Source organism: Moschus berezovskii, chromosome 15 (assembly GCF_049115385.1).
Source record: "Moschus berezovskii isolate FMDL1 chromosome 15, NW_MosBer_1.0, whole genome shotgun sequence".
Classification (NCBI taxonomy): Eukaryota; Metazoa; Chordata; class Mammalia; order Artiodactyla; family Moschidae; genus Moschus; species Moschus berezovskii.
In genome coordinates this window covers 42,033,399-42,050,234 of record NC_142474.1, presented here as the reverse complement: position 1 = coordinate 42,050,234, position 16,836 = coordinate 42,033,399, and the positions used below count along the sequence as shown (strand labels likewise).

The 16,836-nt window shown below is 47.1% G+C and overlaps 1 protein-coding gene across 7 annotated transcripts in view; it reads right to left on the bottom strand.

Moving 5' to 3' along the window:
* The window catches only part of APMAP (adipocyte plasma membrane associated protein), a 91,156-nt gene that overhangs the window by 68,639 nt on the left and 5,681 nt on the right, over positions 1 to 16,836 (bottom strand). For all 7 annotated transcript variants that reach the window (XM_088844022.1, XM_088844017.1, XM_088844020.1 and 4 more), the window contains exons 2-6: positions 15,802 to 15,918; positions 11,258 to 11,373; positions 3,275 to 3,367; positions 1,689 to 1,805; positions 393 to 567 (exon numbers count right to left, since the gene is read on the bottom strand). In XM_088844022.1, coding sequence (XP_088700148.1) covers positions 393 to 567; positions 1,689 to 1,805; positions 3,275 to 3,367; positions 11,258 to 11,373; positions 15,802 to 15,918 — 618 coding nt within the window. The remainder of the gene's footprint in view (positions 1 to 392; positions 568 to 1,688; positions 1,806 to 3,274; positions 3,368 to 11,257; positions 11,374 to 15,801; positions 15,919 to 16,836) is intronic.

The following is a 16,836-nucleotide window of genomic DNA, read 5'->3' as shown; positions in this document are numbered from 1 at the left end:
GACTAGTTCCAGGCTGGCCCTGGAGGGCCACCCAGGCACCCCCACCCAGACAAGCCTACCATCAGTTCTCTCGCTGACCTGGTCGCTAACTCACACCAGGGTGGGTCACCATGGCTCCAGCCTCACAGGAGTTGAGGTTCCCCCTCAAGTGCCAGACCACCCCCTACACCCTCAGATGGCCTGGCTGGTCTTAGCTTCATTTCTCCAAAGAGAAGTGAGAACATCTAGCTGCCCTGTTGTGTCCACCACCTACTTCCAGGAGACATTAAGATCCTCCCTTAAAAGCTGAGCAGATGCTCAGAAACACCCACCAACTACTGGGCGTGATACTCTCCAACGTCATCCTGCCTGTCTACAGCCTCCCTGGGCAGAAGGTTCAGGAGGACACTCACCGCCCATCATCCGTCCCCTCCATCAACAGGAGCAGATAATCTCGTCTTTGCCATTTGCTGCTAGAATCCGTAAAGTAAATCTTCCTCCCGTCCCGAGTTACTGTAAGATCGTTCATGAAGGACATTTTCCTCCCCTCAATGGGGGTCTCAGAGGACAGCAGCAGTTTTACTTCACCTGCGGGGATGGGAAGGAAGAAAAGGAAAGACAGGAAGAAAAGGAAAGACAGGAAGAAAGAAAGAAGAAAGCAGGGAGACTTGCTTTCACTCTAAGAACATGCAGCTCAACAGTTTCAAAATATTAATCAACCTAACTTGTTTAAAAGGAAAAACTTAAAGGAGCTTCCCCACTCCCTATGTCAGAAGACGCAGTACTTCTCACAGTGTTTCCCTCCTTTCTATTCAGTGATGAAGTTTTTAGAACCCCACTAAAGGCAGAATCCTCCTTATGGAAGAGGAACTCCTTTCCCCAAGACCAACTGACTTAAAAATCTGTCAAGAGTCACGGCAATTTTCTATTTGAGAGAAATACACAATGCTCCCCTCACCTGCTTTTAAATGTGAAAAGCAGGAGTAGTAGTAAGTCTTTTCAGACTGTAGCACAGACACTCATGGAGTGCTCAGTTCTCTTTAGTCCAACCCCATTTAAACCCCTACAACGATCCCCCAAGGCAGGCCCTCCTGTCAGCCCTACTCTGTGGTGAGGCAAGTGGGCTCAGAGACTGAGTAACTGGCACACGCCAGCACCCGGCAGAGTGGGGGCCACCCAGGGGCCCTGCGCACCACCCACGATGACAGCTCCTCCCTCCACATGACCCTCCCCATTAAGCACACACAGCAATATCACAGCACTGGTCCACAGGACACCATGACCAGTCAGGGGAGGGAAACAGCAAAAGGAGCTGGAGGAAAGAAAAGTAAAAAGACAAGAGATGAAGGGGAAGGAAAAAGAGAAGTCTGAGAAGCAGAAAACAAACAGGGAGCCCAGACGGACACACAGAAAAGTAAAGATAGGAAGAGGAGCCTCACACCCTCGGAATGAGACCTTCTGGGACCTGGTGGTCAGGGAAGAGGAAGGTATGAACCTGAGGCAGGCTCAAGTGAGGAGCCACACGACATAAATACTGGTGGTGCTCTCTGCAGGCAAGACCTTCAGTACCATTCCGTAGGTAAGAAAAATACGAGGGTCTCTGGTAGGCTGTACTGAACAAGTTCTACTAAATCCACTTAGAAATAAATGCACATGTTGTTTAAAAGATCCGCAATCATCACAGAAGGAATCAAGTTACTGGCACGTACGTTTCCAGGGATTTACTTCAAACAGCCCTTTGTACGCATCAACCACAAAAAGGGTCCCGTTGGGCCCGGCCCGGATGCCTAGGGGTCTCCCACAAGCAGGCTCGTCATCTCGGGTTTCTAGGGAAACAGACAGGAATCAGTGGCTGGCCCCAGATTCTGCCTGTGGCCCATCAGTGTCCAATCACCTCATCTATCCTGTCCTAAACCTGCATCATGCTGCAGAGTACAAAACTGAGCATGGCGTAAGAGACCAACTCAGCCCTCACCATGTCCCAGGCCCCGACAGCTTAGGACGATTGTTCAGTCTGTCCGGAAGGTCCACCGGAGAGTCAGGATGTGGACACACATACAGCAACTGGCACTCAAGAATCACGCTCACATCAGCGTTTGGAGACTCAAACAGTCAGCACAGGCATAGGCCCCACCCCCGCATCTCCCAGCAGGCACAGGCCCCACCCCCGGATCCCTCAGCAGGCATAGGCCCCACCCCCAAATACCCCACCAGACACAAGCCCCTCCCCCGATCCCCCAGCAGGCACAGGCCCCACCCCCGGATCCCCCAGCACTCCAGGAGTGGGGTTGAAGCCCCACAGCTGGACCTGAATGCTGTGCCCATTAAAGGACATGGCAGGGTCCCTCCACCCATCATAAAGGAAAAGCTACCATATTACTCCTTAGATCTATTCTCCTGCTCTACTACCTATATTCTTTTTAAACCTGTGGCAGAGCATATTTAGTGCTGGGCACTCACTGCATGGCACTTACCACAGGGTGCTTACTGCAGGGTATTTACTAATGATTGCTTATTGCAGGGTGCTTACTGTTGAGTGCTCACTACTCAGTGCTTATCGCAGGGTGTTTACCAGAGTGCTTATTGCAGGGTGCTTACTACAGAGTGCTTATTGCAGAGGGCTTACTGCAGGACACTCATTGCAGAGGCACTTAACATGCGTGCTTACATTAGGATGCTTACCACAGGATGCTTACTGCAGAGGCACTTATGGCCACAATACGGAGTGGGAAAAGCAGGTTAAATACTCATATGCAGAGTAAGATCCCATCACTTATAACCACGTGTGGGTGTGAGTCCATGAACAGAAAGAGATCTGAAAAGTTATTCATTACATTGTTAACAAGTTACACCTGAGAAGACTCTAGGTGATTTTTACTTTCTTCTTTGTGCTATTAGCATTTTACTATAAAAATGCATCATTTTTACAAAAACATTCTAGCTCCTAACAAAAGGATAGTAAGTCTCTGCTACCAGTGCTTAAATAGTGAGTTTCTAAAACCTGAGGGACCTAAGGGTAATTCACTCTGAATGAAGGGCTGAGGTCCATGGTAGGCTAGTGTGGGAATGCACTTCGGCACCTGTGAAACAAAGCCTAGCACCTTCCACTGCAGCTCTGGGGTGCATGCTGAGGTGAGGGGTGTGAGGGGCCTGGAGGGAAAGTATGACCACAGGGGGCCTCAGCTGGGCAGTGGAGCTCTCCTCTTCTGAAGACCTGACTTCCAGGAAACCCAGCTCCTCTCAGCACCCTCCTTGGGTGCCTGGAAGAGACATGAAGGCGGTCACCAAAACTTACTGCACGGGCCTGAGCCAAATCGAGCAATGGTCTCTACTTCACCATTTTCAAGTTTTACAACTCGGCCATCCGCTGTACCCGTGAACATCACATCTGTTCAAAGACAGGAAGGAGTAAGGGTGTTACTAGGTTAGCCTAAGAACTATGCTCTCACCACCACCTACAACAGAGGTGGCCAGTCTGTGCTTTGTCTCCAGAGAGGAAACGGCAGTATTGAAAATGAAAGCGAGAGGTGTCTGGGGCCAAAAGCCTTAACACATGCAGCAGTAATGCCATAGGGGCCTTGGAACCAGCATGGGCATGACCCTGAGGCTGGGGAAGGGCACCGCAGACACCAGTCAGAGAGAAAAACAGGACTTCCCACCCTCAAAGAAGCGGGAACCCTCGGGCTGATGCTCAGCGCCTGGGTCTGTTCACATCTGACTCATGCTGCTGCTGCTGAGTCGTTTCAGTCGTGTCCGACTCTGTGCGACCCCATAGACGGCAGCCCACCAGGCTCTGCCGTCCCTGGGATTCTCCAGGCAAAAACACTGGAGTGGGTTCATCTGCCTCATGGCAGTGTCTAATTGCTGAAGGTGACTATCCAACCAAAGGGAAACAACTGCTGGGAAGGCCCCTGGGTATAAAATCAAGTGCTCGCTTCAGCAGCACATATATTCAACCAGAATCATGCAGAACTTGCAATGATGTGCAAATTCATGAAATGCTCCATATTTTTAAATGTAAATATTGCAAACTCCAGGGGAGCCACTAAAAAAAGTATTTAAAATAAGTATAACTGATAGGCAAAGAATGGACAGAAAAAAGAATCATACAAGATGCTCAACTGAACTACTGAACTCCCAAAGTGGATGAGAAAATAAGAAGAAAAAAACATAAGCAATGAATAGAAAACAGTGACAAACAGGGGACAGAATAATTCAACAACAGCTGACCCTTGAACAACTGGGGGTTAGGGGGCGTCAACCCTCTGCACAGTCAAACATCTGTGGATAACTTTATGGTCAGCCCTCACATCCTCAAGGTCCTGAATCTGCGAGGTTTCTGCATCGCAAGATTCCACACCCATGGATTCAAGCAACTGTGGATGGAGCAGTGCTACAGAATGTGTTCAATGAAAAAAAATCCATGTTTAAGTGAAACTGAGTTGTTAAAGGATCAACTGTGTATCAACTATTTTAAATGTTAATGGTAAAAAACCTCAATTAAAAGACAGAGATTGTCATCGAGTGTATTAGAAAAAAAAAACGCAATGAAATGCAGTCTGTAAGAAGCTCTCTTTAAATATACAGACACATACAGATGAAAAATGAAGGGGTCAAGAAAAATATACCACACTAACACTAATTAAAAGAAAGCTGCAGGGCTAGGAACATGATCAGGGATAAAGAAGACCATCAGGTAACAACACAGGTCAACCGCAGGGAAGACACAACAGTCCTTAACATGTATGCGCCTGACAATCATCATCAAAATACACGAGGCAAAACCGATACAACTGCGAGGAAGCACAGGAATCCATGATTCGAGGAGGAGAGAGACCTCAGCATCCCTCCCTCAGAAACGGAAAGACCCTGATGGGCAACAAGATCCGACTGCACAGCACAGTCAGAAAACAGGGAGCCATGTGCAGTGTCGTGGGGTAAACCAGAATGAAAAATAAAATGGAAAAGAATGTACATATACATATAACTGAGTCACTTTATAGTGGAAATTAACACAACACTGTAAATCAACTATGTCAAAAAAAAAAAAAAAACGGACAGATCCTGCCAACAAAAAAATCATCCCTAACTGAAGCCCATTCGCCTATAACCAGTGCTCCACGAGAAGCCCTCACAGTAAGAAGCCCATGCACTGCAACAAAATAGCCCCCACTCACCACAACTAGAGAAAGCCCTCGCAAAGAAAACCCAGTGCAGCCAAAAACAATAAATAAATAAGAAAATCAATAAAGACACAGTTGAAGTCAACAGCACCATTGATTAACTGGATATAATTGACACCCTTCAACACCTCATCCGACAAACAGAAAAATATATATTTTTCTTGAGTTCACATGAAACATTCACTAAGACAGACCACATCTTGGGCCATAACATATGCCTTAATAAGTTTAAAAGAACAGAAATGATACAATGTCTGCTCTCACACCAACATGAAATTAAACTGCTGCTGCTGCTGCTAAGTCACTTCAGTCGTGTCTGACTCTGTGTGACCCCATAGACGGAAGCCCACCAGGCAAGAACACTGGAGTGGGTTGCCATTTCCTTCTCCAATGTGTGAAAGTGAAAAGTGAAAGTGAAGTCGCTCAGTCGTGTCCGACCCTTAGCGACCCCACGGACTGCAGCCTACCAGGCTCCTCCATCCATGAGATTTTCCAGGTAAGAGTACTGGAGTGGCTTGCCATTGCCTTCTCTGTGAAATTAAACTAGAAAGAAAGAGAGCTGAAAATCCCAAAATACTTGGAGAATAAACAACACACACTTCTAACTAACACACAGGTCAAAGAAGAAATCTCAAGAGGAATTACAAAACATTTTGAACTAAGTTAAAATGAAAACATAACTTATCAAAAATTTCATGGAGGCAGAGAAAACAGTACTTAGAAAGAAAAATTACAGCATCAAAGACACATATTAGAAAAGAAAGAGACCTAAAATCAGTCATCTAAGCTTCCATCTTCGGAAACTAGAAAAAGAAGAACAAAGGAAACCCAAGGTAAGCAGAGGAAAGAATAAAAATTAGAGCAGATATCAATGAAATTGGAACAGGAAATCAATAAAGAAAAATCAACAAAACCAAAAGTTGGTTCTTTGAAAAAAATCAATAAAATGAATAATCCTTTAGCTAGGTTAACAAAGATAGAAATTACAAAAGACCCCCCTGGGCATTAAGAGGATACTAAAGAAACACTATAAACAACTCTGAGTCCACAAATTTGATAATGTAGATGAAAGAGTCCGATTCCTTGAAAGACACAATCTGCCAAAACTCACACGAGACAATTTTAGGTCTGTATCTATTGAAGAAATGAATCAATAGTTAATAACTTTCCAAAACATCACCAGGCTGAGATGGGTTCACTGATGAATTCTACCAAACATTTAGGAAGGAAGAAATGGTACCAACTTTCTATAATCTCTTCCAGAAAACAGAAGGAGAGGAATATTTCTTAACTCATTCCATGAAGCCAGCATCACTTTAATACCAAAACCAGATAAAGTCATTTTAAGAAAACTACAGACCAATATCTCTCAAGTACAAAGATATGAAAATTCTCAAGCAAATCAAATCCAAAATGTATAAAAGGAATTATACACCCAAACCAAATGGGATTTATCCCAAGTACATAAGGCTAGTGTAGCATCTGAAAAGAAGCACAAGCTGGAATCAAGATTGCTGGGAGAAATATCAATAACCTCAGATATGCAGATGACACTACCCTTATGGCAGAAAGTGAAGAGGAACTCAAAAGCCTCCTGATGAAAGTGAAAGAGGAGAGTGAAAAGGTTGGCTTGAAGCTCAACATTCAGAAAACAAAGATCATGGCATCTGGTCCCATCACTTCATGGGAAATAGATGGAAAAACAGTGGAAACAGTGTCAGACTTTATTTTTGGGGGCTCCAAAATCGCTGCAGATGCTGATTGCAGCCATGAAATTCAAAGACACTTACTCCTTGGAAGGAAAGTTATGACCAACCTTGATAGTATATTAAAAAGCAGAGACATTACTTTGCCAACAAAGGTCCGTCTAGTTAAGGCTATGGTTTTTCCCGTGGTCATGTATGGATGTGAGAGTTGGACTGTGAAGAAAGCTGATCGCCAAAGAATTGATGCTTTTGAACTGTGGTGTTGGAGAAGACTCTTGAGAGTCCCTTGTACTGCAAGGAGATCCAATCAGTCCATTCTAAGGGAAATCGATCCTGGGTGTTCATTGGAAGGACTGATGCTGAAGCTGAAACTGCAATACTTTGGCCACCTCATGCAACGAGCTGACTCACTGGAAAATACTCTGATGCTGGGAAAGGTTGCAGGCGGGAGGAGAAGGGGACGACAGAGAATGAGATGGCTGGATGGCATCACCGACTCTGTGGACCTGAGTTTGAGTGAACTCCGGGAGTTGGTGATGGACAGGGAGGCCTGGCGTGCTGTGATTCATGGGGTCGCGGAGAGTCGGACACGACTGAGCGACTGAACTGAACTGACTGAACCCATAATATTAAAAGACTAAAGAAAAATTACATGAACTTATCAACAGATGCAGAAAAAGTATTGACAAAAATCCAACACCCATTTCATGATAAAAACTTTTAGCAAATTAGGAACAGAGGGAAACTTCCTCAACTTGATAAAGAATATCTACCAAAAAACCTACAGTTAACTTAATGGTGAAAACTAGAAGCTTTCTCACTAAAATCAGGAACAAAGCAAGGATGTCCCCTTTCATCACTTCTTTACAATACTGGGCTGAAAGTTCTAGCTAATGCAGTAAAACCAGAAAAGGATATCAAAGGTATAAATTAAACTATCTTCATTTGTAGATGACATGACTGTCTATGTAGAAAATCCCAAAGAATCAAGAACAATAAGTCTTGGAAACTAATAAGCAATTATAGGAAGGTTGCAGGATACAAAGATAATATACTAAAGTCAATCAGCTTCCTATATACCAACAATGAACAAGTGAAATCTGAAATTAAAATCAGAGTATCAGAAGGTGTTTCACTACCTTCCAAAAAGAATGAAATATTTAGGTCTAAATATAATGAAATATATATAAGATCTAGATGAGAAAAACCATGAAATTCAGATAACAGAAATCAAAGAACTTAATAAAGGGAGAGACAGTCCATGTTCATGGATTAAAAGATACAACATTGTCAAGAGGTCAGTTCTTCTCAACCTGAGCTCTAGATTCAGAGCGATCCCAGCAGCTATTTTGTAGATAATCTACAAAATGATCCTAAAGCTTACACGAAGAAACAAAGATCTAGAAATGCCAATACGATTCTGAAAAAGAACAAAGTTGGAGGACGGACACTACTTGACTTCAAGACTTAAGGGACTTCCCTGACAGTACAGTGGTTAAGACTTCACCTTCCAATGCAGGGGGCACGGATTTGGTCCCTGTTCAGGGATGCCTCTGGGACAAAAAAAAAAAAAACAGAAGCAATATTCAATAAAGACTTAAAAACTTACTATAAAGCTACAATAACGAAGCCAATGTGGTAACAGCAAAACAAAAAAACAGATCAATGGAACAGAATACAGAGCCCAGCAGTAGACCCACAACTCATCTCTAACAAAAGAGCAAAGGCGACACAATGAGGTATAGATGGTCTCTTCAACAAATCTTGCTGAAATAACTAGACATCCACATGCAAAAGGATGAACCTAGACACAATGAACCCTACACCCTTCACAAAAATTAACTCAAAATGGATTTCAGACCTAAACTACAAAACTCCTAGAAGATAAAAAAGGAGAAAACTTAGTTGACTTTGCGTATGGTGATGACATTTTAAATACAACACCAAAGATATGATCCATAAAAGAAAGAACTGATAAGCTGGACTTCATTAAAACTTAAAAACTTCTGCTCTGAGAAAGACACTGTCTAGGGAACGGGAAGACAAGCCACAGACTGGAAGAAAATATCTGTAAACAATGCATCTGATAAAGGACTTGCATCCAAAATATACAAAAAATTCTTTAAACTCCACAATAAGAAAATGAACAATCCAATTTTAAAAATATCCCGAAGACTTAAGACACCTCACCACAGAAGACCTACTATGGTGGAAAACAAACACATGAAAAGATATTCCACATCATATATCATCAGGGAACTGCAAATTAAAACAGCCATGAAATACCACTTCACACCTATTAAAATGGCCAAAATCCGCAACACTGACAGTACCAAACACCAGAGGTATGGAGCTACAAGAGCTCCCACTCATGACTAGGGGGGAGTGCAAAACAGTACAGCCACTTCTGAAGACAGTTTGGCAACTTATAAAACTAAACAAGGTGAATGGAAAAATGAACTATGATACATCCAGGCAATGGAATATTATTCATTAATAAAAAGGAATGAGCTATAAAGCTGTAAAAAGACTTGTGAATGTGAAAGTCACTCAGTCGTGTCTGACTCTTTGCAACCCCCATGGACTGTAGCCCATCAGGCTCCTCTGTCCTTGGAGATTCTCCAGGCAAGAACACTGGAGTAGTAGCCTTCCCTTCTCCAGGGATGTTCCCAACCCAGGTCTCCCACACTGCAACCAGATTCTTTACCATCTGAGCCACCAGGGAAGCCCAAGAATACTGGAGTGGGTAGAACCTTAAAATGCATAACAATAAGTGAAAGAAGTCAATCTGAAAAAACTACCTGATGTATGATTCTAACTCTAAAACATTTGGGAAAGGCAAAACTATGGAAACAAGGAACAGATCAGCGGTTGCCAGAGGCCTGGGGACACAGTGGGATGAAGAGGCTGAACACAGTGGATTTCAAGGGGCAGTAAAGATTCTCTGTATGATAAATCTCATGATGGATACATGTCATTAAACATTTGTCCAAACCCGTAGAACGTACACACCAAGAGTAAACCCTAACGTCAGCTATGGACTCCGGTGATGATGATGTGACAATGAGGAGTTGTCAACCGTACTCTCAATAAATGTACTATCTTGGGGGAGATGCTAACGATGTGGCAAGTAGCGGGTAGGGGACATATGGTAAATCTCTGTATATTCCCCTCCATGTTCCTGTGACTCCAAAATTGCTCTAAAAAGTAAAGTCTAAATGATGTTCATCGGTGACTCCTCTCCTGGCACCTCCTGAGGTGAGTGCCTCTCTCCACTGTCAGCAGCAGTGAGTCCAGGTGCCCTCATGCAGTTCACACTTGCAGGGGATAACCAGAAATGTCACCAAAGGACAAGCAGTTCCCTTAAGAGAGAAAAGGAGGTGTGATGACAGAGCAAGATAAGGCATCAGGCCCAGTGGAAAAGACCAAAAAAAGCATTCTCTGGGAGATTTGACGGGGAGGGGGCACGGGGGATCACTGGGACTCCTCAAAGTTCCAATTTTAAACGTGATTTCTTAACCAAAAACACAAAATTTGTGAAATGAATAAACATCAATGTCTTTTTAAGAGAAACACGAAGCTCAATCACAAAATGCCATCTCTCTTGAGCAATTCTGACTCTGTCAGACAAAAGCAACAACCAACTACAGAAACAGCCAGTCCTCAGGCCGGACAGAGAGCAGGGCTCACAAAGTGGAGGCACGGGCCTAACGGCCCTTCAGAAGGAAACAGAAGCATGGCAGCCACGCATGACCGTTCCACCGTGCTCCGGGGTGATGGCCAGCAAGCTGAGGTAACAAGCTGCAGGAAATCCTCACGTCTCAATCCTCACCAACCTCTTCAACCGTATCTTTTGACTCTTAAGCTTAATTCTCATTCTAACAGACAGGAAAGGCCTGTTCCTGGTTGCTACAGACTCAAGAATTAGAACCAGACCCTCTTTTAGTCTGCAGGTTCAGGCAAGACTGAAGCAGATGGTTACCCTTAAATGTACCCACCAAGGTGACCGTTAAAAAAGTGGAAATACTGAGAACGGTTCCTGTTCTTGTCAAAAATGAAATCTACACAAAGACAACCTGTGCTACATCAAATAATACCTACCCAATTGTGACAAATGAACTAAAACACCAGTGTTCACATTTTTCCTTTCTCCTTTCATTTTAAAGGGTCCAACAGTTTGAGCAGAATAAAGCTTGTCAGACAGGAACTCAAAATCACCCAGCACTAAAGCAGCCTGCAACTCAGAGAGACAAGAGGCTCCCTCGGGGCATCTGCTAGACAAACAGGCACAATCGCAGCCAAGAAGGCTGCCCGGGACTCCCCTTGGCACTGTCCCCACAGGACCCCGCTCAGACGGCAGACAGTGCCAAGTCCCAGGGGTCTACTTACCCCCAATATTCGCTATGGACTCTGGCCCAACAAGCTGATTTTCAAATAGCCTTTCCGCCTGTTGTAACTTCGTATTTGGTTGCAGCACACCAAGGAAGAGGGGGGGCTCTTTGAAGCTGCGAAATAATGCAAGCATAGGGGTTTGTCTATAAAAATACATGCAAGGACCCACATGCATAACTCCCCATTCTTTGACAAAGGGCACACATTTCAATAACATCCTTAGTTGCACTAAAAGAAAAAACCTCCCAGGATATCAGCAAAAGTCATAGCACAGAAGAAAACTGAAGGCATAAATGTGGCCGACGTAAGAACACTCTTCTGCCACCTGAGGCCCGGGGAGCCAGGCCTCCCCAACCCATCCAACAAGCTTCACCCTCCAGCTCACAGAGCCCGGCATTTATTTTGCCACTGGCCATCCAGGCCCAACCAAGACAGAGAGAGCAGAGTGCATGTTTCACAAGAACGGCCTTGGCTCCTGCTCCATGGAGAGGACAGAAGACAGCTGGGCCTGGGGCCACTCCCCCTGCACCCGCACAGGCGCAACCCTCTGTGACCTGGACCGCGCCCCCCTCCCAACCCCGGGCTCACGCAGAAGTGCCCAGGAGCTCTCCCGTCTCCTCCATCCACAGGCAAACATGCTGTTTCTCCCAAGCCATCAGCAACTGCTGCCACCCAGGGCCACGCCACCATCTTCCCTCCCCGCTTCCTCCCTCATCCCCCCCCACCAAGTCCGCTTGCAACCCAGCAGCCCACCTGTGCTGTGAAACACAGATCAATGGCATCCACCCCTCAATACCTCCAAACAGGCCCTCTCCCTGGAGCCAAAGTCTCCCATGAGCTCCTCGCCCAACAGTCCGGCCACGGCCTCCCCTCGCTCTGCTCTCCCAGCCGGTCCCCCAGGGCCCTGGGCACCTCCCATTTCAAACCCGCTGCCTCCCCCCATCACCTCCTCAGTGAAGGCTTCTCTGACCATGCAATGTAACACTCAGCACTGCCCCCAGAAGCCCAGACCCCACACCACTCGACTGTGTTTGCAGCATCGACTCCTCGCTCCTGTCAGCTGCCTGTGCCCCGGACTTGCTGGGTTCTCACTGCTGTATCCTGAACGCTGGCTCCCAGGGAGGGAGGGAGTAGGGGAGGGAAGTTCCCACGTGTCACACCCTCCCCCACCCCTTCTGAGAGTAGGAGAACCAAGGAGGCGGGTGGGGGGTGGCAGTCTGGGAGCTCTCCATCCCCACCGGCTCCAGACAAAGCTCTTTACTTGCTGCCGTCCCTACTCAGGGCTCAACACAACTCTCCTGGAACTAAAGCGCCCCCTCCACCTTAGGCCCTGTCTCACAAATACAGCTTCCTAACTGCTCTTCAAATGCACACTCCTGGTTCAACTAAAGAGCTTTATTTCCAGAGGGGGCGAGTAGGACTGGGACCTGCAACACACTTGGGTTCAAGCTCTGTGTGGGAAGGTCACTCCTCAGGAGGGGCAGGGACGTGTGCAGACAGACAACAGACAAGCACACAGACCAGGGGCAGAGGGGGCTCCCTGAGCCCCAGCCTCCCCGCCGTCCCCCTGGGCACTGCCAGATTCCCTGCACGCAAGAAGGCCTCAAAGGGCTGCAGCATCAAATTAGTCAGGGTGGTGCACTGTCCCTGCTCCCAAGGGGAGATGAGAAAACACAGGAGAAAATGTAGCAGCCTGGCAGAAAGGCCCGGGCACCCCGCTGGGCACAAAGGCGCCAGGGACAGCAGCCCGGGCACCCATGTTAACTCTTTAACTGTTCCCCCCTGCTCGCTCTTGCTGACTCTCCTAGTTCATTCACCGCCTATGCTCAGTTTCCAGTTTTATCCTGTTTCTCCCCATGGTTCTTTCTATCTGATTAGAATCATTCTTTAATCTTTCTTCTGAAATCAAACTGATAAAAATGTCCCACCAGCTGTGAGTGTGTCTCACAAGCACGGGGCCAGGACACGGCCAGTGGCCTCAACTCAGCAGCGGTCACTGTGGCCTCAACCCCAACTCTGGGGAAGGACTGGGTTTCCATCCAAAAAGGAACAGAAACATGAGTTTTCACGAAAAGACAGGACTGTTTGTCATATTTAAAACATATTTCAGTTACTGTAAAATTTAACATAAAAGACACAGTAGCATTATAAAGAAGAGATTTTGTGCCTATGATTTTAAAAGCCAACAGGGACAGTAACTCTTCTAGCAGCTGAAAGCTATTACCGTTAACTGTCAAAAATTTGCATTTTATTAACAGGGTAAAACTGTAAAACTCAAAGATAATAAATAAAAAGCAGCAACAAAGTGCTACGGGTGGTCAGGGATGTGAAACACAAAAAAATAAAACTTGGGCAAGGCCCACGAGAGACCTGCGGGGGAAGGAGCAGGACGGTGGCCCATGCCCCCGACCCTCAGGCAGGGAGACAGCCTGGGCTCCTCACAGATGCTCAGGAAACCCGTGGAGCGGCCCCCCACTCCGAGATCCCAGACTCTCTGGCTCCACAGGTGGACACTCCCCTGTGGTGAGCAGGGAATATCCACCAAGCGGATATTCCTGAGCCCACATTACCCAAGCCTGATGACACCGCTGTGCTCCCACCTCTGGGAACACAGGTGTCCCAACAGACACTGGGCAACACCCTCCAGGAATCAGGACGTCGCAGGTGTCGTGTCCACCAGCCCCAGATCTTCCTAACGAGGAAAAGAAGGCTGATGTGCACAGCAGGGTCTGGCCAAGCCTGGCAGCCTCCCTGCTGACTCTGCTTGCTAAAAGGCTCCCACCATCTGCATAACCACCTGGGAGGGTTCTCCCAGGTCCCGGGCCCTCCAGTCTGTCTGTCCTGAGTCTCCCGAAGGCACCCCGCCAGCAAGGAGACTGCACCACTTGTCCCAGGCAGTGTGTCTGCCCCTTTCCTTGCTCTTTCTGCTCTGATCAGAGTTTCACAAAAGCCCTTTTTGCTGTTGTTACCAGTACTTTTCCCCAAACTTCAGTTCATTCCCGTTCTCACTGTCTGCCAGTCTTCTGCCTTTGTTCTGGCTTCAGGGGCCCACACACCCAGAGCGGGAGCCAGTCATTCCCCAACTCTGAGCCCAGGAGAGACCCAGCAGCCTCACCAGTTTCCAGGGGTTTCTCCTCACCGGGCACATATACTCCACTGACAGGGCTCGTTGTGCACAGTCTCAAAGCCTGCCTGACCTGGCTCCTCTCCAGGCTGCCGGGACGTCACACTACCTTTCCCCTGAATTTCTTTACCACTCTTGGCACAATTAACGACCACCAATGAGATCAAAGGTCTTGGGTCCCCTTAGGAGCCGTATGTCCACCTGCTCCCCACCACCTTGCTCTCCATGGCCAGCTCTCCAGCCCAGGTTTCGACCCCCAGCTTTGGACACAAATCTCACTCCCACCTGGCGCACTGGATTAGCAGAAAGGCCCAGGCAGTCTGCATTTGAGGCCGGCTTAGCCACCTCCTTCTACACAGTGGGTGGGGGGGGGGGGGTTGGCAGGAGGGAGACCTGCAGAGAGGATGCCCAACACATTGCCCACCATGAAGCCTCAACTCTCACTCAGAAAACAACACATCATTCAGTTATCCCTGTTAGCCTCCCTCTACACTGAGACAGGGTTCTTATCTGAACTTTTCAACTTCACATGAACTCAAAGCAAACTTCAGGCAGCTTCAGCACCCTGAGCAGCTCTGAGGGGAAACCAGACTGCACAGCCCTTGACGTCATGAACAATCACATCAAGAGGAGCCTGGCTCTGCATGACTGTAACTACAAATGTGAAAACCTTCACAAGACCTGAGGTGCACACTAGTTTTTCAAGTTATGATGGACTGCATTACCTACATGTCCCCACTGATGAAGGGTAATTTAGGAAAAATAGAACAGTAATTATTACACAAGGTTTACTAAAAATTCCGTTCCGTTCAGTCGCTCAGTCGTGTCAGACTCTTTGCGACCCGTGGACTGTAGCCTACCAGGCTTCTCTGTCCATGGGATTCTCCAGGCAAGAATACTGGAGTGGGTTACCATTTACTTCTCCAGGGGATCTTCCCGACCCAGGGATCGAACCTGGGTCTCCCGCATTGGAGGCGGACGCTTTAACCTCTGAGCCACCAGGGAAGCCCACTACTCATAAATCCTTACTTCAGGAAACATAATTGTGACTGCCAAATAAATAGCACTTACCAATAATTTTTAAAAATCAGCTACTTAAAAAATTTAAACACGGCAACTTGAACTTAACCTTCGTTTGTTTGTCTGTGCTCTCGACACTTCAAATGAATTCAGGTTAATCACCTCTAATACTTAAGCTTCTCTTGTTTGGGATTTTCCTAGTTTTTCAGTTTGGTTTGCACAGTTCTGTTTTTGAAAGAGCAGCATGCATGACACTGGGCACATGTTGTGTAACACCTGATTCAGCACAGACCACAGGCACTAAAGAGCGCACGCACTCTGCTGCTCAGCGTAACCCCCACTGCCCGAGCTGCGCGGCGACTCACCTGAGAGGCGACTCACCTGAGAGGCGACTCACCTGAGAGGCTCCGGCTCTATCGGAGAGTCCAGCAGCACCAGGGCGCCGAGCAGGGGGATGGTGAGGAAGGCTGCCAGCATGAGGAAGGTGGCTCGGAACACTCTGCCGCTAAAGGAGCTGCCGGACACAAAGCACACGAAGGCACCCGTGGGGCTCAGACCGACTGGCCCCGCCCTCAGCCTCTGGGCAGGGGCAGCCCTCCCACCGAGGCTGCCTCTTTCGAGGCCACCACCTCTGCGGCAGTGACTAAAGGTCAGCACTGTTTGCTAGGATGGCAATCATGCCCTTGTTCTTTTTTTAATCTTCCGGGGTGTGGAACACTCATCAGTTATCTCCCAGGTAGTCTGATGAGCGGTATCCTGGATCCTCCAGCAGATGCTAAAAGCCAGTAAACCCAAAGAACCGATGGGCACAAAGTGACGGAGGTGTGAGTGAAGCTATGTGAAGGAGCTGCCCTCGTCCACCGGGAAGACGGCAGCCCTCAGTCACCACCTCTGGCCACCGAGGCTCAGAGCAGCAAGGATCAGAGACACATTCACAAAGGAAATGGAGGCAGAACATCCTGAAGGTCCAAACCCAACCATTACCAGACACTGGAGAACCAACAAAGCCACACCTCCAGACCAGCTCTTCAAAAGCCATGGGGAGACCTGACAGTGGCCTGGGACCTCAAGCAGAGTGTGTGGACAAATGACCACTGGGGGCTGAAACACCCTCCAACAACCTTCACAAACGACTTCACTCACTCATGGGCCAGGCAGCACGTGAAGCCTCCTGCTAAGAAATAAACTGCTGGGATCACTATTTGCCTGCATCAGGATATTCTGATTCACTAAACACCTGAAGTCAAGAGTAACTTAGAGCAAATTAAAATCCTGAGCTCCTAAAGTGGAAAATCTTTTTCTATCCAAAAAAGCTGACTTGAAAAAAGTTAGGACTCACACCTGACAAACTAAGGGCAATGTTTCCTTTGATTTCTGACAAGACGGTTTCAATGTAGAATGCAGAAATGTGTGGGCCGGGGATGGGCAGTCC